Source organism: Manis javanica, chromosome 3 (assembly GCF_040802235.1).
Source record: "Manis javanica isolate MJ-LG chromosome 3, MJ_LKY, whole genome shotgun sequence".
Lineage (NCBI taxonomy): Eukaryota > Metazoa > Chordata > Mammalia > Pholidota > Manidae > Manis > Manis javanica.
In genome coordinates, this window is record NC_133158.1 from 114,806,860 (window position 1) to 114,832,619 (window position 25,760).

Consider the following 25,760-nt stretch of genomic DNA (forward strand, 5'->3'; position numbering starts at 1 on the left):
CTTTATCATCAACCAGGAAGAAACCCTGTGCCTATTAGCAGTCACTCCCCATTCCACCTTCTTCCTCCCCCGCCCCTAGCACCCACTAATCTACTTTCTGTCTTGCAATTGGCCTCTTTTGAACATTTCATATAAAGAGGATCACATAGTTTGTGGCCTTTTGTGTCTGGTTCTTTTTGCTTAACTTGTGTCACTTTACAGATGGGAAATGAGATTCATAGTGAGCTTTTCGTGGCTTTTATTCTCAGCTCCAATTTCTTCCATCTTGTCTGTAATATGAGCTCATACTCCCCATTCTTTTACTGCATGGCTCACTCTCTCCTTCGTTAGTGTTCTTAGACGTGATCATTCTTCAAAGCCTGCTATTGCTTAGGGCATGCCCTCCAAAGGATCCATTCCAACAGAGAGGTAAGCTGCAGGGAAAAGGCCATGTAGGAGCTGGTGGCAGAACAGGACATAGACTTAGGGTAGTAGAACTCCTCTCTATATGCTAAACCAGAGACTCACACATGGCAGGCCCGTTGGGGCCTCACAGTCACCTGGAGGGCGTATAAAAACAGACTGTCCGGCCCTGCCCCCAGCACTTCTGATTCAGTAGGTCTGGAACGGGCACAAGGTTTTGTTTCTAACAGGCTGCCAGGTTCTCCTGGCTCGGAAATCACAGTAAGTACTGTGCTAAACAATATGGTTTCCAAAGCCACCAGATTAATAAAAAGGCATTACTATTGGTGTCCTTGTACCTAATTACAAAAAGATGGACCTTGCCCTTTAAGGGGTAACCTTATGTATACATATCTCATTCCTCTCCATGATCATAGCTCCTCTGTCTAGCACGCGTTTGCCCATTTCTGCATACTGAAATGCTAGTCCATCCTCTGGCACAGCTGTGTACTATCATGAATCTTTCCTGCAGCCTGGATCAATTAGGCAAGCAACCAACTTCGCTAACAGTTTGCCTCAAAGCTCAGCCAACAGTGGCTTACACAATAAGCATATTTATTGACTCACTTAACAAGAAGATTGGAGGGAAATGGCTTCAGGACTGGGTTAGCCAGTCAGCAGTGTCATTGGGATCCTCATTCTTTCACTTTCCTGTCTCACCACCTTCAAGGCTGACCTTTCATCTTTGTGCTTGCTTTTTATGGTGCCCAGATAACCTTCACATCGCCAGGCAACATGTCTGTTTTCAGCGCAGGATGAAAAGGGAAGAAGAGGCACCAGCAGGCTTTTTTTTCCCACAAGTATGAACGTTTTATCGGGAAACCAAAATATTTCCTCCAGCCCACATGGAGACTCACTCTTGTTCTTGGTTAGAACTATGTCTCATTGTCAGACTGAGCAGAAAAGGATTCTGGGAAAGAGGATCTATGCCAGAAATGTAGACAGGTTGGCTTACACTGTTCTGTAGGGCAATCAAGCCACAGAGTCGGCCATAATCCCCTAGCAGGAGACCATTGCACTGTCAGTATTTTTGCAGTTATGAGTATAATCCAGGCTAAGTCTACCTGGGTTTGAATCCTGTCTCCGCCCTTTCTTTCTGCCTGAGTTTGGACAGCACTTGCTACTCCTCTTCTCTGTCCCCATTTCCTCACCTGTAAAGTAGTGATAAAAATAATGGCATCTTACTTGGGTTACTGTGAGCATGAAATGTGAACAGTGAAAAGCACATAATAATGTGTTTAATAAATATAAGCTATTATTAGAAGATTATCTTGTGGTACTTACCATTTCTTACTTTGTATCTATCAATCATTCGGGTATTTGTTGATTCATGCACTCTTCCCACCAGCATTTGTTGACCAGGTGTCATGTCCTAGGGCATGATATGAGGGTGAAAAGGATGACAAAAGGGTATGGCTCACAATCCTCAGTGAGCAAAAGGACAAGTTCTGTAATTACTTGCATATATTTTTTTCTCATACCTGTCAGTAAACTGTTCGCAAGAACTCATCTCAGTAGCTACAGTACCCAAACCCCTGCTTTGTTCTCACAGGGGCTGGGTGAAGGTTTATTCAATTATTACATGTAAGAAGTGACCCTGCTCACCCCCAGAAGATGGCGAGGATAATTTGATACTTATGAAAGATAGTTTCTCTTTTGTTTCTCAGGCTGCAGGAGAAATAGAGACACATGTGGGTGTTAGTGTGGGTTCCCAGCAGCTGTACCCTGAGAACACTGTGGGTTCCAGCTCACAGCCACTAGCCCCTCTACTGCAGCCTCCAGTTGTTGCTGTCAGTAGGAACCAGGAACAAACCGAAGCCATTTGAGTCTTTGGTGAAGGCAGTTGTAATTGAGAATTATGGACACTAAGATTTCCTGCCTCATAAAGTGAGCCTCTCGGAGTAGGTCAAGACTCCAGACTATCAGGCAAACAGCAAGATGTTTTCCTCAGGTGGCTCTTGGTATATCTGATAGAATATGCTAAAGATCCCTGGGATGGGCTGTGCTTGCTCCATACTACCTGGCCCACCCATGGCAGAGATGGTCCAGAGAGGTCCTCGGGTCACAGGTGTGGGGGCTGGCTAGCTTCCTTTTGCACAGTCACAAATACTGTCTGGCCTGCTGAGAAATCCAACCCTACCCTAATCCTGTTGCAGCCTAGAAAACAAACAGGTTTGAATGAGACCTTATCCTTTACCGTTTCTCATGATCTAACCTCCAGCTGAAGGGCATAGAAATTAATGTGTATAACTTTAATCCTCTCTTTTTTATTACTAATGTGTTTGTATATTTATGTATGTATGTCTACATGTATGATTATTTGAGTAGCCAGTCAGATGAGCTCATGAGGTGAAGGTTTTTTGAAGAAATGGTATCTCATCAAGGCATCCCTTTTGTTTCTAGTTCTGCATTTCATTTACAATGTACAGTGACAGAACAGATCCCCTCTCAGTGCTTGTTTCCCTTCCCAGAACAGCAAAGCAATAAGCTCATCATACTTCTAGAACTGTAAATACTTCCAGGCATGCATAGAGCACTAAAGTCTTTCTAAATTGTTGTTTTGTTTCATTTGTTTTATTTAAAACCTGCTCAGATTTCCTGGAAGTAGGCTAGATTTTAAAACCATTAATTGGATACCTGTGATCCTGCCTTATCCCAGCTCTAAGGAGAACTACTGTTCTCTTGTTAAGTAAACAGGACAAAAACCTTGTTTTGGGAAAGTAGAATTTCAGGTCTGGTTAGGCAAGCCCTGAGGTTTGTAAGATGCTGATTGGATGGCTGTGTGGGTCTTTAACAGCCTGCTAGCAGATGGTTAGTGTTTAGGGGAAGATTCAGACTATCTATTCTCTATTATGTCCATGGGCAATGGGACTCAAATGTCAAAAATGGGTGGGCTTTAAAAACTACCATCTGTGGCCAAGTTCCTGGTAGAATCTACAGAATGAGCTCTTTCAGTTTAGCAAAGACACCATGAATAGGTACCAAAGCTGGTTCTGATTCTGTGGGACAGCTTGCTTCCTCATATTTTTCCTCTTCATTTCTTTCATGATAACTTTTAAGATGGTCAATCTTTAACTGAATATGATAAAAATGAAATATTAACATGATAATATCTCATGCACTCTGTATCATAAGTCAGAACTTGGACTGTATCTAGGCTCAATCTAACTCATGAAATAAAATGGCAGTCCAGAATGTTTCCAAAGAGATGTCTTTTTTGTAATCTTAGAAAGTGCATTGCAGTGAAATACTTGTAGGTGAAAATTAGAGGCATATGTGAATAGGACCACAGAGCACAGCCTTTTGTTAAATGAATAGTTCTGGAATATGATCAAGGGAGGCACCTATGCTGCCATGCCCTGCATTGTGATTGGTGTTATATAATCCTCATGATAAATGTAAGCGGAAGGAACTGTTATTTCTAATCACTGAGGCTTGGATAGGGCAGTTAATTTGAACATAGGAGGTGTTGGAGCTGGAACTCAATTCCAGATCTGCTTAGCTCCATGACAGTGGCCCATATTCCTATTTTATTTACCTGTATTCATGACTATGCAGTTATACACCAAAGCCATGTCATGCACATGGCACACCTTTCTATAAGGTCAGTTGCATTTGGTGGTAAGTAATTTTGCATGTCATTTTATATTAAATCAAATATGGATGTAGCATGGAGTGGATGGCAGAATTTGAATGATTTTAAATTTAATTTACATATGACATTCAGAAGAAATTTCATCCTTGAGGCCAACTACTTTAAGCTATGTTTCCAGATTCTTGAAACTATGCCTCTCCCTTCTCCCAGAAGAGTTCTTCAAGTAGAAGAGTTTGAGAAGCTGAGACCTACCCCATTAAACCGCTTTGGACCTGTTTATGCAGGGCTCTGGTTCTTTGTCAAGCTGGATCTAAGCAGCCAGGTGCCTGATTAGGGCCTCCGGAGGGCTATAGTCTGGAAATACTAGGCCTCTGATTGTAAAGAGTGACTCTTTTATTTTGCAGGAGGCCATTATTGAAAACCGAGCCCTGTGGATGATAATCAAAAGGCGTTTTGGCTATCAATCAAAAAGCCAGTATCGGATATGGCAGAGGGCCTTGGCAAATGAGCCCAGTTGGCCTCCACTAAGCCAGACCTCCTACTCTGACATGCCCGAGTGTGGCACGGGAGAGTCTTACAGCAACCCGGTGTTTGAGAGCAATGAGGAGCATCTCTGAAGGCAATGTGATATCCGAGTGGATAAAACACAGAAACAACGGCAAAGAGGATCAGTTTGGGTGATTTTTAAGCAGTGAGACTCTTATAATATCAGCTGGAAGTTTTGAAATCAAAAACCTATCCAATCATGGTGACAAATTAAAGTCTGTTGATAAAATACTTTCTACAAAGCAGAACACTGCCCCAGAAGAGTGCTTTCCTCTTGGCTTCTGAAAGTATTAGGTGCATTCATGACTCAAGAATTGGCCAACAGTGGCAATAGGCCAAGAGATTGACAGGCTTCAAGAGAAAAATAGGTCATCTTTCTTCTTAGATAATATATTTTTTAAGTGAGTTGAGGTAAAGTAGCACTATGTATAGTCATAGAATTGCAACACGTTAAAGATCATTGCTGAATTCATATTTTATTGATGAAAAAAAAATGCATGGGGACCATCACACCAATTTTCACTGTCTGGTTTCCTTTCCTTTGTAGTACTTTTCAGATTTGAGACATTTCCTTCTACTTTTGGCCTTCTCCTGCATATTAGTAAGGATAAGCTAAGTCAATGCTATAGGAGGGTCATAACACACAATCCCCACGACTCAGTGGCTTATGCAACAGCTTCTTTCTTGGCCCAGGTGACTCTCTGGACTGGCTCTCCTCAGAGAGGTGACTCTTTCAAGCTGATGGCTCTCCCGGCTTGACCAAGGGACATGGTGTTCACCAGATTGTGGAAGGAGGAGACTGGGGAGCTCACAAGGACTCCTCACTGCTGCACCCCAAAAGTGGCACTCACACATCAGTAATGAAGACGAATTTGACAAAAAATCTGGGAAGTACAGTCTCCGGCTTTGGGGCTGGCTAGCTTTGTGCGCACATGGCCTGGGTGATCACACAGTGCCTCATGCTTAGAAGGGCCCCACACTCGGATTAATGCTCTGCTGTTACCATTTTGAAATTCTTAATTTTTGAATAAGGATCCCCACATTTTCACTTCGCACTGGGCCCTACAAATTATGTAGTAGACCTGGCTTGTATTCCTGGGAAAGGAAGTGAAGTAGCACACATCAAAGAGCACCAGTACCACCCACTCAACTCTGCGTCTCCTGACCTTGTGAGTATCTCCTGTGTTTTAGGACCCCTTCACCTCACATATCCAGCTCCAGGAACTTCACTCTTCTTATTTTTTGAGAAGAGTCAGTCTTGTGCTCCAACATTGCGTTTTCATTAATGTGAGTCGTCATGCAACCTAAACACTTCTTAAGTTTGAGGCTTTAGTTTTCATAAAACAAAGTTTTCCCTTATTTTATTGCTATTACAATTCAGTTATATTGGATTCAGCATAGAAAACACTCAGGATTTGGTTAACTCAACAGACAACACTGAATTCTAGGAAAATACCTATAAATTAAATTTATGAGTAAAAGTAAACATTTCATTACAAACATCAAACCCTAAGTGAATATTCTGGGCAAAGGGTGAGACTCAGACTGGCTTTTCAACTTACTGGTAGCATTTGAAAGCATTTTTTCCGTAGCTGAACCCCTGAGCACGGTTGGTAGCTCAGTGACTGCAGACATTCTGCGAATGTGGTGCTTCCCATGAAGGTGCCTTGTTGCGTCTGGTTTTCAAATTAGGTGTGAAGTAGGCTGCAGAGTCACTGTCTTCCTTGGCACAGAAAGAATTATTTCCTTTTACAAAGTCAGTATCAGCAGTGATATGGCAGCTCTGAATGTCTTTTTCTACAACTAGTAACTTCTCTCATTTTTCAGAAGTGGAGGGTTATAGGGACAAACAAGATGGTTTATAACCTCGTGATGGACAAGAGCAGTGTGCACAGTTCATACTCAGAAAAGGCTACTTCCGAGTGCTGTCACCTCCGGTGGCCCATTTGAATTGCACAATTCTCCTGGAACTCAGACCAGGAGGGTTTGTCATCCCCACCTTACAGAGGAGAAAACTGAGGTTCAGGATGAGTAGAGCAGACCCAGGGCTCAGACATGGATCTTTTGAGGGAACTTTTTGTTGCTTCCAAATACCTGGTAATTACAGACCTTGGGCAGGGCAGAGTGATCCCATAGTCCAACAAGGAATGAGCTTCTTATTTACCAGGTAGAAAGAGGAAACCCTTTGCTAATATAAGAGCCTTCTGTTCAGGTGAATGCCAAGCACCCTGCCAGGCTCAGGCTAGATGGGTGTTCAAAACAACACAACAAAACCAAAACCCACAAGCATCTGTCTTTCTGAGACTGAGCGGCTCTTGCATTGGTCCTAAATGACTCCCCCCGTAGCCATTCGCACACGGCTGGCAGGGAACAGGGAGGGAGGACTCTGGTTCCTCACCAGCCTGACAGCCCAACAACATTTGCCAAAAGGGACTCATTCTGAAGACTGTACTTGAGCTGAACTACATCTTAGAGGCAGTAAGTGAAGGAGCAGAGAGAGCTTAGCCTAGAAAACAAGAAGTCAGGGGACATGACAATTGTATTTAACTACTTGAAGGGTTACATGAGAAAGAAGGCTCTGGCCTGTGCTGGGTGGCATGACCATTGAAGAGCACGGTGGGAATGGCTTCTGGCCGACAAGGAGACCCCTGCCCTAAGAGTCAGCCCTGATAGAAGTGGAAGCTGGTGATCTCACAAGGTGCGCGCTCAGTGACACTGGAGGTTCAAATGGTTATTCAAAGACCAATTAGAGCAGGCAGTCAAGTATCACATGAAACTCAATCACTCAGTTACATGATCTGGAGCCGCATTCAGTCACATGCCTTCCGTCAGGGGCTCCCTGATTTGTTACTCTCCCATGTTGTTCTCCCCTGGATGAAATGTTTGTAGCCTTGAGAGATGAGGAGGCAAGCATGGCCCCTGTCTGGTAGATGGTCATCATCAGTATGATTTCCCCGAGGAAGAGCTTTTTGTTTTCACAGAGGTTCTCTTGAGCCTAATCATCAGTCACAGGGAAGGTCAACTCCCAGACACAAGAGAGTAAAATCATAAAGCCATTGCCCTGTGAGCCTGTTTCTTGTGGTCACATCAAGCTCTGGGTTCTGGCTCTGCTCTCCAGAACAGAAACGTACATCCCTGCTAGGACTTTGCGGGTCATAGGGACTCTCTCTTGGCCTTACACTGTGCTCACTTCTTTATGTACAGAATGCTGGAAAACTGCCACCGCACAGCATTCTGCCTGCCTTTTGGTTTCCATTACACTGGTTAAAATGAGCCTCTAAACTTTATCAACAAAATGACTTTCTTCAGAACTGAACAAACATAAAAACAACAATGACAGCAAAACACACCTCTCCTGGAGGTGCTGAGAGAGCCTTAGGGGTGAGCCACCCCTTCTCAGCCGCACCAAGCTTGCTCCCTCCTCAGGGGGATGGCATTTGCCATCCTTTCCACTGTGAGTGCTCCCTCTGCCCCACCAACCACAACCCTCAAGGTGGACCCCTTCTCCTTTCCTGACCACTTTATCTCATGTCCTGCCCCACCAGCTTAGTTCTTTTTCTACATAAACTTGCTTAACCCTTTGGATAATAGAAGTTGAAAAAGCACTACTTGTTCAAGATTACACACTTAGGAAATAGGTGACTTAAGTCTAAAACCCAAGCCTACTGACTTCCAAATCCAGGTCCTGTATCTTCTTCACAGCTAGCCAGTTTCTGCTAATCCAATTAGCTGATTCACTGGGAAAAACAATGTGGGATATTGTGATGCCCATGGTTGAATGAAGAGCACACAAGGGGTCACCCAGACTCTTCCAGCTCTATTTCCTTGCTCTGGAGTCTCCTGCGGACTCTCTCTCCTTAGTGTTTCAATTCCACAAATAACCTGATGAAGCACTAGCCTGTGGTAAAGGCTGCACACATGCCAGCTGTGGAAACTGTTGAGCTCATCACTGTGGATGAAGATGACAGTGTTGCAGAAAGGTCTCACATATGTTGCACATCCTATGCTCGGTCCAGCTCAAGGGGGCACCATTCACTTGGATTGCAAGTCATATGGTAGCTCTGTGTGGTATCAAAAAGGTTTTGTGGGTAAGTGAAGACTTACTCTCATAACACAAACATGGGTATGCAGTGGAAGAGTCCCACCTCCCTTCCTCTGATCAGTTCCTGAGTCCTGGTGCTCTCTCTTGGCTGTGTCTCTCCTCTAGGCCCTTGGCCACCACCTGCCTGATTATAAGATGGTAAAAGCCTCATAACTGGTTTCCCCAAGCAAGGTCTTTCTTCTATCTTTGCTTCTCAAAGTCCCTGTGGATTCTGTTGCTCAACTCCAATCATGTCATATTCATGGCCAGGAACTCTTCATAGTTGGAATTATCTGCCAAATTAAGTTCACCTTACTTAGTGAGGAATCCAAGGCCCTTTGTACCAACCATCTCTGCCCTCATCTCAGACGTTCCTCCTGGCACTCTACAAAACCGGAAAATGTTATGCCCAGCATTCCGTACTCACTTATTGCCAGCATATAGTAACTTTCTTTCCCTTACCTCAATACCTTTGCTCATGCTGTTTTCTCTTTTGGACATCAGTAACTCTTATCTCCACACATCCAAACCCTAGCAGTTCTCAAAATCCAATTAGAATACCGCCTGATCTGCTAAAGAGGGTGCTATCTCTGCCACCTCTGCTATCTGCACACTCTGCATATCCATCCTTTGGGGGGCACGCCGGGCCTTTGCCTTGCATTCTGGTCTGGTACTGTTTCAACTTCCTCTACCTTCTCCAGGACCCCAAGTCAACTAGAGAGAGCACATTCTCTGGGGATAGAGACCAAGCCTGATTAATCTCATCTTCCTACCCTGCACTTAACACAGGGCCACGTTTGAAGCTTAGCAAGCACCTGTGTCGTGACTGAATTAAAAAACATAATCACTGGGACATTTTGTTGATTTATTTTTCCTCCTTTGTCTTTGGATATCTGTTTTGCATTCAGTACAAAGAAGCTTAACTGAAATAATAAGACTATAAATAAAAACAACCTAAAGTACAAAGCATAGTGATTCCAACGTTGTGTTTAGTAAGTTTGGCCATCTCTTTGAATAGGGAACATGTAGAAGTGTGCTGTGGAATCAGAAGGATTGGATATGTGCTACAAGACTATCTCAATACATACAGGATGTTAGAGGCACATTGGCACACTAGAGTAAAGATCCTCCCAGGAAGATACTCAACCCAATGGAAGAGAGAATTGAGGTAAGCAAACTTGCTTAAAAACACAGCACTAGAAATACAGAGAGCAGGGGCAAAGTTTGAATATAACTGGATGTTTATTTTTCAATGTGTTCTCTGGTTTCACCATACCTTTAGTAACTTTTGCAAGGGACTAGGAAGAGAAAGCCACAATGGAAAAGGAGATGATAGAGATAGAGATAGAGATAGAGATAAAGATAGAGATAGAGATAGAGATAGAGATAGAGATAGAGATAGAGATAGAGATAGAGATAGAGATAGAGATAGAGATGGGGTAAGGAGAAGCCCACTCTGATTTGTGTGTCAGAGTATAATAAAAGCAGGACAGAAGAAATTCACCTGTGGCCTCTCTCACCTGACAGCAATGTGACTGTAGGAACACAGGTGGAAGAACCATGTTACTAGTGCCTGATGATATCACAATGAGATGCATAGGTGACACAACAGCCTGAGCATATCTCCAAATGACTGAAGGATATGGAGAATGGTCAGGGGTGACACAGAGTAGCCATGTAATCACAGAGGTCTGGGGTTCCTTACAACCAATCTCAGGGTTGGGCAAGGCCCACAGAGGCTTCATGGAAGCAGCAGAGATCATCACAAAGTTGTGGCCTGTGGTCCATACAGCCAACACAGGTTGCAGGAAGGGACAACATGCCGTAATCTGGAGCCCTGTATGCAGCATCCCATGCAGGGAGCTTCTGTGGACCTTCTCAATGACTCATGAGGGACTTCAGAGTAGCAGGTCTTCTCTGATCTATTTTTGAGTACTATCCCAGGTTTATATGACCAGGGAAACATAAGTTATAAAGATAGAAAAGACACCTCCCCATTAGGTGAATGCTTATTTGGTGATAGTCCATGCAGAAACATTTTGGGAAAGCACAAGGCCACCTTTTGATTCTAGTCTACTTAGCAACTGAACAAAGTACAAGAGATGACTGATCAGCTCTTTCCTGAGTGCTGAGCCAGGTCTCTCTTCATCCAGCCCAAAGTTAGTGTTGAGAATATGATAAGGCTCAAATAGCCTCAAGAATTCAGCCACAATCTATGACTAATTGGAAACTGGTTTGACCATTTTGTAGGAAGAGAAAGCTATGATGGATCCTGGAATCTGATCTGGTCTGAATGCCAAGAATCATACTTGGAAAAGGTCAAATCTTTGTATCCACCCATACTCACCTGAGCAGAGCACACAGGAAGGTTCACACGTGTTGCAGAGCAGAGTGGGCGGCTCAGGCCAGCAGGAGTCTGGGCCTGCACCTGGAGCCTGTGAGAAGCCAGAGCTTGCTTTTGGGGACACAGGAGCAATCATGCTAGCTGAAGTCAGAGCCTTTCAATGAATACCTGTGTCTGACCACATCATCAGAGGCCTTACAGCACTCAGATAAAGTCCACCTCAATTTGTCTCCTTTGGACAATGGCATATGGTAGTTAAGAGTATAGGCCTGGGAGTCAAACAGGTCTGAGCTCTAATCCAGACTTCTCTGACTTGTGATTTTGAGAGAATTAGTTCCTATGTCTACATCTCAGTTTCCTTAATTATTTCCATGGGAATTTCTTTATTACCTCATTCATAACTGCAAAAATCAAAGGAAATTAAATGTGGCACATAATTTCTTTGCCTTTATCTCTCAAATTTGAAGGAAGATTCTTAAGTCTTGGCCTTGCACATACTATAGCTATTTAATGTATTGTGTGAATCACTAAATGGGTAAATAAAAGACTGCATAAGTGATGAATGAATGAACTCATAAGCATTGAATGTGAGATTGAACGTATATATAATTCCAGGGATTGAATGTATATATAATTCCATTTTCATTAAAATCCATTATTTCCAGCCTTTGTTTACAGAATCAATTACTTGTAATTCAAAGAGTCAACATTTTTATAATTCATTTTACACCCCTTCATGTGACTATCCTGAAGAACTGCTTTTTAAAATTGGCCCTTTTTGGGTTATTTCCAAGTCTGCAAGGTTTCCCATGAGATGCACATACTTGTACAAAAGGGTCCAGATTCAGACATATTTGTAGGTAGTTGTTAGTTGGTATTTTTGCTGTTACGTCACATGGTAGCCTACTCTCATCAGAGGATAAATAGCCAAGGGCAATTCATAGTCTTCTTTTCAGAACATGGTTCTCAAACTTGACCCATTATGAAAATCCCCAAGAGACTTATTGGAAATAAAGTCATGAGCCCAAACTCAGACATAGTCAGGATCTCAGATGGTTCCTGGAAGCCATGTCTTTATCAGGCTTTCCAAAAGATTCTGATGATGAATCAGGTTTAGAAATGGTGATCTTAAAAGAATAACATAATTATTTTTCCCTAAATGTTCTGTCTTGTAGTTGTCCCCATAGAGATTCATCTACAATATTTCCTGCCAACTCCCACAGTGTTGAGATAACTATTTATGGTATGATTCCTTTGGAAATACTCTGTTTGTCACTGTGCATCCTATGCTCCATATTATAAAGGCAGTCCCCAAAAGGAAGACACCCTGCCAGCAGACTTCTCTCCCTTGAGCTGAGGCTAGTTATCCTTGCTCTTTGTCAGATCCTACTCCATTCTTCACAAAACAATCACTGTCTAGTCTACCTGACTTCAGTGGGGAAAGCAATGACACAAGTCAAAGGCTAAAACAGAACTGTGCTTAATATCTTGTACTCTTGAAGCTAGTTGAAAACTTGTGCCAAAACTCTATTCCTTAAGATATTCAATCAACTCCACCCTTACAAAAATGAAGAAAAAGAATTCCCAGTCCTGGACCATGCCCACATGTGAATAGCTCAAAGAAATCCTCATCTCTGGAATTGATTAATAAGAAATAAATTTACTTCAGGACATCAATACAGAGAGGTTTATATTTTCCTTAGGATATAGCTTGGGATCCAGCTCATTCTAGAATACTAAAATCCATTCCACATCTTTGTAACCATTCCACTTCCGCCCAGCTCTTTTCTTCTGGGGAAGTCTCTCTGATCGACAAATGTAATTGAACCCTTGTTTTTACACAGAGGCAACAGATTTCAGAAATGTCATTGGTTATTGGCATGTTTAAGAGCAGTGAGGGGAGCAGAGATGGAGATTTAGTGTTCACCAAGGTATTGAAGTGACAGCACAGGGGCATTTTTTAGCCACTAGGCAGACTTCAGTTGGTGACTTACCTGACAAACATAGTTAACACTTGACAATCATTTTCACTAGCATTTACTGTGATTAGCCAATGAGCTATGCAACTGGCAGTCTGTAGATTTGTTTTTGTGGCCAGTCATCTGGAAAGCCTTCCAGAATATTCAATTAAACATTCTGTTCCTGTGCAGCTACTAAATATACAGAGTACTGGGGCAATGTGGCGTAAGCTTTGGAAAGCTTAAAATCCTTGACAATAGTCAGTACATTTCCAGCAGCATATAATGAGCAGTTGAATTCCCCTGGAACAATCTTAATTTCTTAAGAAGAAGGAATGGTTAGAGAAAATTCAAATGGTTGCATGAAATATTTTAAATTAGGTAGGGAGAGAAGAAACCAGAGGCTTTGAAATGAGGGAGCTGAGAGCCAGGTGAGAGAATGGAAAGGTGAACTCTACTTATATAGTACGTGGCTCCCCTCCCAACAAAAAAGAAATGGGTTGATGATGCCTACAGAGATCCAAGAGGTACAAATATTAGAAATCCTTAGTTATTTTCTGAAGTTGGGTTCCCAAGAAGCAGACACTGAGATGTGTATTTATGTGCAAATGTTTTATTAAGGAAGTGCTCCAAGGAGAAACTGGTAAGGGAGTAGAAGAGGAGAGAGGTTAGAATGTAATTTCTGGCAAAGTTTTATCTTCAACCTAATGCCGCCAGGGATCTTTGGAATGTAAACCTCACCTCTGTGTCCCATCTCTTGGCAAGGAAGGAGAGCTTCAGACTTAGCCTTATTCATTGACTCTGAGCTGCTTGGGCAAGGGTGGGGGTGGGGGTGCAGAGCAAAGCCCATACACTTTTGGGTCTTTGCTGGGACAGGCAAAAGGCCTCAAGGGCAATCATTGGCAGAGAGGCACAGGCACAGGTGGTTGGAAGAAAACACACAGACCCCTCTGGAGTCATCGGAGGCATCCACGGGGGTTTGAACAGACCACAGACAAAATCTGCTACAGTTCTATTTTCCACTCTGCCACTGACCATAAGTTCTTGGATTTAAGAAGAATGGTTCTTTCTCTTGAATGTGACAATGACCATTATTGACTTATATATAAAATGCTATGGGAATGGTCCCCAAAGCAAAGTTGGTGGGCCTAAGGGCAGTGAGGTCCCACTAAGCCTGGGACATCTAAAGCATTAAGAAAAACATAATTGACGCCATAATAGAGTAAATAATTTATCTTATTTAACAACTGAAGAAACAATGTTTTAAAATCCCAAACAGAAGGAAATAAATAAAAAAGAATACTTATAATAGTTACACAGTATTTTTGTTGGAATATTGATTTAAGCTTTATAACCCAAAGGATATGAAGTTTCTGTTATTTAAATGAAAAACATCTCTTGTGTAAAAAATGAATGAATAAATAAATAAGCAAAAGGAATAACTGCTTCAATGATCCACACCAAATTATAGTATCTGCAATGTATAAAGCTAATTATACAATAAAGCCCAAATAGAGCCTTGAATTTGAACCAAGTTTTGGTACTTGACTCCCATTAAGGCCACTGGGGGCTTGCTCAGCTCCCTAACTCGTGTCTGTGCCCTGACGGAGGACAGCTTGGAGGTACAGCCTTGTCTAGACAAGGAGCATACATGCGAGCCTAGAGAAAAGCCGATAGCGGAAGAGGGGAAGATCTCCCTCGTGCATTAGGAGTCAGCTGTAAGGGGATGGGGTGGAATGTTTCTTTCCCCTTTGCTTCCTCTTTTCTAATCAAAGGTCACCGGACTGCCTTGTTTTCTATTACCAGTTCAGATATTCTAACAATCAGTCTCTTTCAAACAACATAACCTCAGCCAACAGATTCTGAAACACCCATCTTTTACAAGAGGCAGGTGCCTCAAAAGATCTAGCTAAATAATGAATGGTTTACGTATCAGTGACAAGCTGAACCTGAACCTATCAACAGGCGATGAGCTTGTCAAGCCCTTATGCGATGTGGGTCACAGTGCCACTGGAGGAAAGTAGAGGATATAGAAGATTTAGATTCCACAGCATGGCCCCAGTAGACTGAGCTCAAGCACAGAGTATTAGCCTCATCTCCAGATTCACATATGATGGCCTACAGCAGCACTTTGCATATGGTGGCTTCTTACATGAGGGGGCAGAATTGAACCAAGGAGAGCTGATAAAGCTGGGAGTTACTATTATACCTCTCAGGGATGCTTTTTGTCAACCATATGAAATCTAATTCCTTAGCTAGACAGTTCAGATTTCCTTTTCCTGGCTCCAATTTAGTTATTTAGTTTTTCCTCCCAAGGACCTTCTTCAGAAAGAGTAAAACAACATTGTGAGTTGAAGTATTTATGTATGGTAAGCGCACATTTTGGTTCTTACTTAAAATATGTTACCAAATTTGAGTGATATCTTTAGAATTGAAATTAACTCAGCTGCACATTCCCTTCTGGCTCCCACCCCACCAGTCCTAACCTCCACTGGTGTTGCCTCTTCAGTTCCTTCACCTTATTTCTCTCCACGGCAGTATCACCATCTGCCCAGCTGGGAAGTTTGCTTGTTTACTTACTTTGTCCCCTTCTTCCCCAACACCCCCACACCTCCCCTTGAAATGTCAGCTCCACGGGACAGAGACTTCGTCTGCCTTGCTCACTGCTCTTCCCTCAACACCTGAAGCAGTGCTTGTGGTTGGTCAGCAAGCACTCAGTATTTGTTCAACAAACTAATGAAGAACTGTGAAACGAAGGGTTTAAATCAGATAGGGGTAAGTAAAATCTATTGTAAGTCAAATTTTATGCACATATGCATATGTGCATTATTCTTGGGAGGAGAAAATTTACAAGTTCTCCATATTCCCAAATTTCTGTGACCCCACAAAGGTGAGTACACCACTGGACCCAACACCTTTGTGAGTTGGTTGAGCTGCTGGATTCTGAGCCTTTGTCTAGCTTCCAGCTCTTTCTCTGTCATTCCCCTCCAGCCTGTTCCATTTTTTTCCCCTGTAATAGAGTCATATTTTTGCCTGTTTTCTTGCTAGCCTGTGAACTCATCAAGGACAGAATAAGCCTCTGATTCATTTCCATACCTGCTTCAGTCCTGACCCTGGTCTGATAGCTTAGAAGCTGTTTGCTAAATGAATGAACAGGACTGGAGAAAGTTGAGGGGGAATTAGAGAACGTCCCTTTTCACAGTTTGGGCTCTTTTTTTTTTGTCCCCAGTTAAGATAGCATTTTACTTCTGCTCATTTAAGTTTTGACACATTAACCAAATTCTTTATTTGCTGATCTTCTAACATGAAATTTAAGATAGAGAGTGGGGAAGACAAGACATGCCTTCACCTAAACAACCCATATTTGTGTTTCCAAAAAGAAGTACTTAAAATACAACATTTGTCATGGCATATTATTTATTTTCTGTGGGCAGCTCAGTAGCCTTTTTGGCATGAAATGCTGTAATTGTCTACTGTACATCAGCCACTTCCTCCTGGGCCTGAGACACTTTGACCTTTCCTGGACTTCAAGGTAGGCACCCTCAAGGCAACCAGTGACCATCTTAGGCAGTGAAAGGTGTCAAGTATCATCCTCTCTTTCATGGCCAGAGGGGCAAGGATTTTGTTCACTGGATTTGATACAATAAAAGGGCAATAAAATGGTATGTCGTTATCATGAACAAAGTAACCAGCCCCTGAATGGATCAGTGTACCTATTTTCTGAGGAAAATACCAAATTCAGTGGTGATTATACAAATGTGGGAATTCAAATATCCCCGATAGTCAGCCTTTTTAGCTCTTTTTCCACATACTTTATCTGAAAACTTTGTAAACTAAAAAGTGAAAGTGAAAGGAATTAAATTATATAGTTTATTTTCCAAAAGCTTTTCTCTTCTTGATCAGTGTTACTATTATGATGCTGATTACCTCTTACTGAGTGTGAGGGAGCTATCGCTGGCCTTTTACAAATATTATTATAGATCCTCATATCACTCTACAATCATTATTGACATTTTACATATTCAAATCCTAAAATTCAGATTTTAAGTGATTTGCCCAGGGCCATCAGGAAAGTAGAGACTGGAATGGAGACTTTCGTGATTCCAAAATGATTCCCCGTCATGAACCAAACTTCTTTCATTTCTCATTGACCACCCCCACTATGCCTACTACTTTCCCCAAAACCACAGGATTTTTACTCATCTCTCACTGGTTAATCCTTTTAGTCTCAAGTTTTCAGCAAAGTGGCCACTTGCCTTCATAGGCTGAGACATTTTCGGACAGCACATGAAATTATTTTTCTTTCTAGTTCTTACCACTTAAGTCTGGAGGCACATCTAGCTCAGCAAATCAACACTAGGGAGAAAAAAACAAACACTCCCAGTGGATAGATTAACATACCAATCCTGTGGCTAAAGGGAGTATTTTTTCTCTCTCCTTTGTTAGCCTAATAGGTGAGGTCTGTGCTTAAAGAATTCCAAAACACCTGAGATCAGCAATGACAAGTAGTGACTGTTCTGAGTTCACATAGGCTGTCGGTGATTTTGACATTTCTCCAGGGCATTGGCCAGAGGTTAAGGTAAATTAGCCAGAGATTAAACCTGAGAGGTCTGGTTAGATGGAGGAGAAATGTAAGGACCATGGAGCTTTGCTCAACCAAGGGGAGGAGAATGAACTGGTGAGTCTTCCCTTTTTATTAATCTTCCCCAAGTACCAGCGGCTGTGGTACTTGCGGTACTGGCTCTAGGGCCTGGAGAGGGTTAAGTCGGCTAGGGCTCCTGGAGAGAGGAGGGTTGGGGTGGGATGGGGGGAATGCAGGGACTGAGAAAGTTTATCTTCTACACGATGGAGTTCTTGCCATCTTTACATGCATGGGACTTCACGAAGCTTCCTTCTTAGACATTTGTAGAGTAATCGGGTTATACCCCGCATGGTGCTCGTAGAGGTGCCTCCCTTACCATCTGGGTTTCTGTGTAATTGGTCAAACTCAGGCAAAAATGGAAACTTTCTTTTTTAAAGTGTTTGTGGTGTATCTGCATAACTTAGGATCAGTGTGCTTTGGACTGAAATCATGCTAAGACCATAAAAATGTTTTAAGAACCAAGTACTGAAGAAGGAATAGAGTGTGGCTGGAGATTCAGCTCATAGTAACAAAAAGTTCTCACTTCTCCAATTCTTTTTCCCTGATGCCTCTTCCACCAAACATCCTTCAATCTTGAAAAAAATAATCATTAAAACAAAAACTCCCACAGTGTCTATTTGCTGCTGACAAGTTTACATTTATTACTTTATTTGATCCTCAGAACTCAGTGATGAGGGAATTAATTCTATTCATAGAAAAGAAATCTAAGACTAGAGAGGCTAAGTAATTTGCCCAAGGTCTTCAGCTTGCAAAGGATGGTGGGGCCTCCAAGACCACTCCTTCCTCCTTCACACTCGACATTGTCTGTAGCTAAGTAATAAGAGTGAGACAGAGCTGGGGTGGAGATGGGACAGAGAGGGCGCACAGGGTGGGAGTGGGACTAGAGGACATGGGTCATGCAGCAGAAAGGTGTCAGTTTCCTGCTTGGCCTCCTTGGTCCCTATGAGACCTGTGGAAAATCCCCACTTGCCCTCTCTCCACTTACCCTTGTTCGCTAACCTAGGTTTTGAAAATAAGTGACTTCACCTATACCTACACTGTCCAGTAAGGCAGCCACTGGCCATGTGTGATTTCTGAGCATTAGAAAGTAGTTGGTCCAAACTGAAATGTGCTCTATGGGTAAAATACACACCAGATTTTGAAGACAGTAAAATAAAGCGTAAAATATCTCCATTTTTGTATTGGTTACACATTGAAATGACAAAGTTTTGGGTAGGTTGGGCTAAATGAAATAAATTATGAAAATTAATTTCACCTCCTTTTTACTTGTTTAATATGGCTTGTTTAAGTTACAAATGTGGGAGGTTTAAGTTACAAATGTGGCTCATGTCAGTGGCTTGCATACCACACTGATCTTGCCAATGGCACAGTGCTCTAAAATCTTCAGACGGGAGGATTTGAGAGCTAAAACCTACTCACCCGCATTCACTGCCAAACAGTTCTGTGCCAGTTCTGATCCTTTTTCAACATCATGGAAAAAAATTACTATTCATGAAAAAATATGAGTTTTCATGAAAATCTATGGTTGCTCTTTATATTTCTCTAACCAGGTGTTGTGCTGGCATTTCAATTCTCTTAATCAGAGTGGCCATGGATAACAAAGGATTACCACTATTTCCTTCTTTTTTTTGGTGATCAAACACTTCTAGAGACACCCACCAAAAAGCGACTGGGAATCCCACTGCGCTCACCTCAGGTCATCAGGCAGGCAGCTGGGCAGGGGGAGGTAGCTGTAGATTTCTCCTTCCCAAACCTTCCTCATGAGCTTGGGCAGAGAGCACAGATGCAAATCCTACCCAGTGGCTCAGAAAACTCAGTGCGTTAGGTCAGCCTGTCCAGCAGGAGTCCTGGGCACACAATCTAAGAGAAAGCTGCTCCCTAGCTCCTGGCAACTGCGGTCCTGCAGGACAACGGACCCAGCACTGTCAGATCGTCAGAGTTTAAAAGGAAGCCAGAAAACTGTGTGTTTATGTGAAATAGCCTTATTATAAATTTTGGAAACAAATTCTTCTTCTGTCTCTTTTTTTAATATTCAGTAGCCAAACGAAAAACAGGCATGGTCTAGTCCTGGCTTTTGGGGACTATCAGTCTGTGACTTTTACAACCTCTCCTACTTATCTTTTCCTGAAGCTCCTCACAGCCCAATTTGACTTCTGTTTGCAATCCTCATTTCAAGTGAACAGTCCCTTGTGATGTGTGAGAGGATTTGAGGTGAAAACTGCCTGAGGGGGAGAGGGATGTCTGTGTGATTATTCAATTCAGTTAGGGTCATTTTGTTGAGCTCAGCACAGATATAAAGCATTGCACTAGCTTCCAGAATTGAACCTTGTTTTGTCCTTCCAGTTTCCTGTTCTCCGGCCCTCACTTCTCCAGGAAGGGCAGCAGCTGGTACTCGCTGTGCCAGGCATGGTACCACATGCTTGGCAAACAGCATTTCGTTTTACCTGGTAACAACCCATATGACAGAAACCCCATTGTCCAGCGCTCCTCCCCACCACTGCCTAGCTCAGATAGTCTCTTTTCTCCTCTACTCTCTTTTTCCTAAAAGGGTTCCTTTTTTTCTCTCCAAATGTTTCATCAGCCCCTCCATTCACAGTCAGCTTGTCTTGTTTTCTCTTGAGGTCTCTCAGGACCCACAGCTTCCCTAACACTCCACAGGGGCCTTCACACTGCCAGCCTGACATGAGCTGGAGCTTCAGGCAGTATTGCTATGGGACTTGGACTAGGATTTGGTTTCAGGCTGACTGGGTCTGAATTCTGGTCCTGTTAGGCAAGATATTTAACCTCTTGGAGCCATTTATAACATGGGGATAGTAATACCTACCATTCAGAGTTGTGGTGAGGATTAAATGAGGTTAACACTGCCTTTCCAAAAACAGCTTCTGCAAAACATATTGTTAGAAGATACTATGTAAAATGCCCCCTTTTCTCCCTATTGATTAGGTTTGAGAAATAGTAGGTGAAACAGGTAAGCAGATAACAGCAGAGCCTCCAAGAGTCTTTAATACATCATGATTCTTTGTGACTAAGAGGAGTATTATAGTGTACCCTATTTTCCAAACTCATGTATCCATGGAATCTTTGGTGTGCACAGATTCTCTCATGACTACTGCCCCATGGAAGCATTGTGGGGAAGGTTAGGATGTTGTCAATGAATGAAAGCTATTGTTATATCATCATCACCTTTCCAGGAGAACAAAAGTCATGATATCTCTGCCCAGCTGAGTGCATATTAGCCTCTGTTTCAGAGTCCTTTCTGGCCACACTCACTGCACTTGTTTTCTGGAGGTGGTCATTCGGCTCCTGAGACACAAATACTGCTTTGTTCTATCAGCCTCAATGCCCGACTGTTCCGTCAGTGCTCGCTCTCTGCACAGGTACCTACTGACTAAATGTCAAAACTACAAGTGGCAGCAGCCCCAGAGAGCAAGAAGGAGGACATGGGGTTGATAGGTGAGCACTGCACTTTGTGGTAACATTTTTCTGGGTAACAGTGGAGGAGCCCTGGACCCAGACAGCAGATCTGAGCTTTCATCAAGGCACCACGGCTAACTGTCTGGTTATAGACACCTTTTTAAATATTGCTAGTTGCCTGAGAATGGTGTCACTTACTCCTCTGGAGGCACAAAGTTTGTGAAGTTCACAAAAGAAATGTGGAAAGTTCCATGAAAATATAAAGAGTTCATTTACATCCAAGGAGTCAGGTGTTAGGGTGTACAATTTGAAAATGTGAGAATACATACATTAATTGAGAGTGATGTTGAGAATATTACCACTTTCTCTGATTAAATTTGAGGAATGAAACTTGTTTGAGGTCTTCTATTATAGAAGCAAATAATATGTGAAAATTTGGTAAGAGAAATCAGGAATTTTGCACATCTGATTTATTTTGAATAGTATCAAGTTCTCCTCATATTCCATTAAAGGATAAAAATACCACTCAAAGAATCAAAATTGAAAATCAAAAAGCAAGCCCTCTTTGCTCTTTCCTGTCTTCCATCAACATTTATATTAACAGCTTGGATGAAGATAAATTTATCTAAGCTGCAACTGACCGCTTGTGATGAGGGAGAGATGGCAATATCAGTGACAGAATCAAGTTTCAAAAAATTTTCTAGGCTGGATTGCAGGAGAGAAGTTGGCAAAATGCAGTGTAACAGGCCTCAGTATTGAGTTTCCTGTTGTAAGTTATTATCAAAATACAAGGTGAGGGTATCAATGTCTTGAGCTTAATAGCTATGCATTAAAAAGTAATTGAAGTACTTTATTTGGTTATGGCTAAATGTTAATTGCTAGTATGATATAGCTATAAAAATCAGTCCTTGGATGTTTCAGTAGGAGTCTGTTCTGCATAGTAGAATAAATAATAGTTTTGCTAGAATCTGTATTATTTAAGAAAGCTCTAGGAAGTTATTTTTAGTTATAAGATCCCCCTAAGAAGCGCAGTATATCTGGAAGGATATCTGAATATCAAGGTAAGAACTGTTTAAAAGACATGGGCAGTGGCTCCCTGGGAACCACTGTGGTGTTTGTCTTCCGGCAGTTGAGTGGCTGATGTGGAGAACAGAGTAGATTCTGTTGGCAGCCTGACTTATTTTCCTAAGGGAAGAGCTTCCTAACCATTTTGGCGACAGAATGTTAACACGACACCCCTGCAATGAATGTCATCCCTGTATAATCCCCTCCAGTTGCTTGTAGGCAGAGCCCATAGATATGATGAGTTGTAATTCCTGTGATTCTGTTATGTTATGTGGAGAAAGGAGGTTTTACCGATGTCAGCATGACTCAGATGAGTTCATCAGAAGGGAGATTGTCTGGGTGGGCCTGACCTAATCAGACAAGCCTATATGGGGACTGTGACCTTTCTGAAGTTAGAGCGATGTAAAACATAAGAGAGATTTGAGGCAAGGGAGCTTCCAAGACTCCATGTGGCAAGGAACTTGGAGTGGTCTCTAAGAAGCAGCTTCTGGCTGACAACCAGGCAGAGAAGGTGGGGGGTGGGGGCTCTGTACTAAGTTACAAGCAACAAATCCTGCCAAAACCCACATGACCTTGATTGAGGGCCTTGATCTCCAGAAAGAGCATAGCCCAAATGACAACTCAATTTCCATCTTGTGATACAATGAACAGAGGACTCAGCTGACTAGACTCCTAACCCACAGACACTGTGAGATAATAAATTCGTGTTGTTTTAAGCCACTAAGTTTGTTGTACAGCAATAGTAAATGACCTACACCATCACAGCTGCCCGACGATTAAAGACACAGCCCTGTTAGGTAGTGAACAGCTTGTCTTAAGCAGCCAGTAGATGTTTACATGCAAAGGATGATAAAGAGCTATTTCTTCCAAGAAAGGAATTGGAGCCAAAAAGATCTCTGAGACATCCCTCCTGTTTAGTAGTGATCTTATTCCATGAATAAACTTTAACAGAACATGCCATGTTGTCCCATTCCTTGAGTTAGGGCAAATTCTTGTTCCAGAAATTGTCCCTGCCAATTAGCCCATGCATCTCATTACCTTTTGATTCACATGTACTGTGTTTTCACCATTAGCCTCATCAAACAAGGATCTGAAGCAGCACTTTTACTTCAGGAAGCACAGGTGTCAGTACTTCTGTTTTATTAGCCCTGGTGGGCCATATGGGAAAGCCTGTAGCTGATATGCTAATATGATCATCACTTTTACATTGGGTTTTGATTCTCACTAAGGAGTTAAGGGCCTTTCTTATTCCAAAAAAGAAAGCATAAGGGGGAAAATTAATAGGTTGAACTATTTCAATAATTCTTTTGAACACTGTGGATAAAGTGAAGGTTCCTGTGGCCAGGATTCTCACCTGACCCTGGCTGGCTTGCTCACTACACAGGTGTGGGCAGTATATTGTTATTGACTCTATATAAAGAGCCCTGCCCAGTGCTCTGGGCGACAGGGTGGCATGGCTGCAAGGCTGCAGGAGAGCAAAGGCTGGAGTGGTGGCAGCACCAAGGACAGAGAACTGGGACGGCTGTGTGAGCAGAGAGGCCCAGAGGATGGCTGTGTGGATAGAAAGGCCCAGATGACGGCTGTGTGGAAAGAAAGGCCCAGAGGCAGACAGGCTTGCTGCATGCAGACTTGCTCTTAGTGGACAGGATTCTAGTGATTGACCTGCCACAATGGAAATAAAGTTGGGTCTAACCCTTTCAACCCAAGAATGTTCTACTGTCATTTCTTTGGTCACATTGAATCCATAGTGAACTTGCCCAGGGCTGAAACCCATTGGCAAGACAATTGGTGACAGTCAGCAGGGTTCATTGGTGACCGAGAAAAAAGAACAGGCTGCCCTCATGGAAGGAGTGTTTCAGTGGGCTGTACCTAGGGATGGGGAGGCATTCGAATGTGGTGCTGTGAAAGGGTAGAGGACTGGGGTCCACCCCAAGAGAAAGAAAATTTGTTGCTGACTGAAATGGCATCACTACAAAGTGCTGTAGAAATAGTAAAGGATGTTGTGGTGGCCCGAGAGGAAGCAGCATGAGAAGAAGTGGCCTGAGAGGAAGAAGCCTGAGGGCGCAGGCTGCCAGGTGCCGTGGGGCGGGGGAAGGATGTAGTGGAGCCGTCAGCCCCAGAAATGGAGGAGTGGAGGTTTGAGGAGCAGGTGGGGGTGGAGGTCCTGCCAATGCTGGAGGCATCGGCCCCTCCTGGGTTGAGACCCCGCCTGGCTGAAAGCTGGTGGAAAGCCAGAGGGACTCGGCAACCTCGGTTTCTTCCAGGAGAGGTGCAGCCCCTCCTCAGGTCGTGGAGCGCTCCATGCTCTGCTTCTATCCTCAGGTTCAAGCACAAAAGGAGATGCAGTCTGCTTTTCAAAGGAGGAATTTAAAAGGCCCCGTGAGGGTCATGGGGACCCAGATGTGGGTTGGTTTAAAAAGGCAGGAGCAGACAGAGGGAAATTGGATGACTGTAGCTGTGGCAACAACTGAGACTGGAACAGCTGTTCTGGCTGCTGAGGACAAAGCAAAAGGCAGAGATAAAGCAATAAGATCTGCCTATGTGTCTACAAGACTTTTTGCTGGAGAAGGTGGGTATTGTAAGGCCCGCTCATGGTCCTTCTGGTTAACTCATTTGAGTAGAACTGGTTTGAATATAGCCAGGATGACCACTTGGTGGCAATGGATTTCCTCAGGCTTGAGCATTATTGCAATTTATTGTAATTTTTGTTATTTCTATATTGTCATAGATTATGGAATTAAGTTACAATGTTCCAGCTTCCTTACACAGGGAACATTGCAGAGGATTGAGGGCACATAGATTGAGAGGTGAGAATCCTGGAGGGGTGGAGTGTGGATAAAATGAAGGTTCCTGTGGCCAGGATTCTCACCAGGCCCTGATTGGCTAGCTCACTATACATCTGTGGGCAATACGTTGTTATTGACTGTATAAAGAGCCCTGCCCAATGCTCTGGGCGACACAGTGGCATGGCTGCAAGGCTGCAGGAGAGCAGAGGCTGGAATGGTGGCAGCACCAAGGACAGAGGCCCAGAGGCAGAGTCTGGCTTGCTGCAAAGAGACTCGCTCTGAGATTTTAGTGATTGACCTGTCACTGTGGAAATAAAGTTGGGTATAACCCTTTCATCGCAGGAATGTTCTACTGTCATTTCTTTGGTCACGTTCAATCCATAGTGAACTTGCTCAGGGCTGAAACAGATTGTCAAGACAGCTGAACATTTCTAAAAGTTACTTTAACATTTAAAAGATATTTTATCTATCATCATCCATCTATGTCTATCTGTCTATTTAACTATCATTTACTTAGTTATTTTTTAACAAACAGGGAAGAGATCTGCTGACATTTAGACTGAGCTTCTCTGAGCCATAAGCAGTGTCTTTCACAGAAACCCCTTTCCCTGTCTTGGTTATTAGGGATGTGATGAGTTCTCTGCTCCTATGGAAGTCAGCACTTCCCAATCACCCTCACCAGGAGGCGGCTGGTCTTCCTAGGTCACCAAACCTCCCATTTCCCATAGGAATCCTTCCTCTGGCTCTTTTCTTTTTTTTATTCATTTCTCAAATTTTGCTGCCATTTTCTTTTTCTCAGTCTAATACCATTAAAATAAAGTACCTTCTACCTGCTTGGAACAGAGTGTCTAATAAACATACTTCACTTTTTTTTTTACTTTTTATTGA

The 25,760-nt window shown here is 42.8% G+C and overlaps 2 protein-coding genes across 10 annotated transcripts in view; both read left to right on the top strand.

Annotated features, from left to right (window-relative positions):
* Positions 1–5,098, top strand: part of ATP13A4 (ATPase 13A4) — a 122,375-nt gene extending 117,277 nt beyond the window's left edge. For 3 of the 5 annotated variants that reach the window (XM_073231900.1, XM_073231895.1, XM_073231898.1), the window contains one exon: positions 4,441–5,098. In XM_073231900.1, coding sequence (XP_073088001.1) covers positions 4,441–4,454 — 14 coding nt within the window. In that variant the 3' untranslated portion in view covers positions 4,455–5,098. Of the gene's footprint in view, positions 1–1,152; positions 1,727–4,440 lie in introns of those variants that run through there. The other 2 variants (XM_073231899.1, XM_073231896.1) reach the window with 2 other exon arrangements.
* Positions 5,099–17,424: 12,326 nt separating this feature from the next.
* Positions 17,425–25,760, top strand: part of ATP13A5 (ATPase 13A5) — a 103,738-nt gene continuing 95,402 nt past the window's right edge. For all 5 annotated transcript variants that reach the window (XR_012129289.1, XM_073231903.1, XM_073231905.1 and 2 more), the window contains exon 1: positions 17,425–17,643. Coding sequence is in view for 4 of the 5 variants with exons in the window: in XM_073231903.1 (XP_073088004.1) it covers positions 17,584–17,643 (60 nt within the window). In the remaining variant the exon portion in view is untranslated. The remainder of the gene's footprint in view (positions 17,644–25,760) is intronic.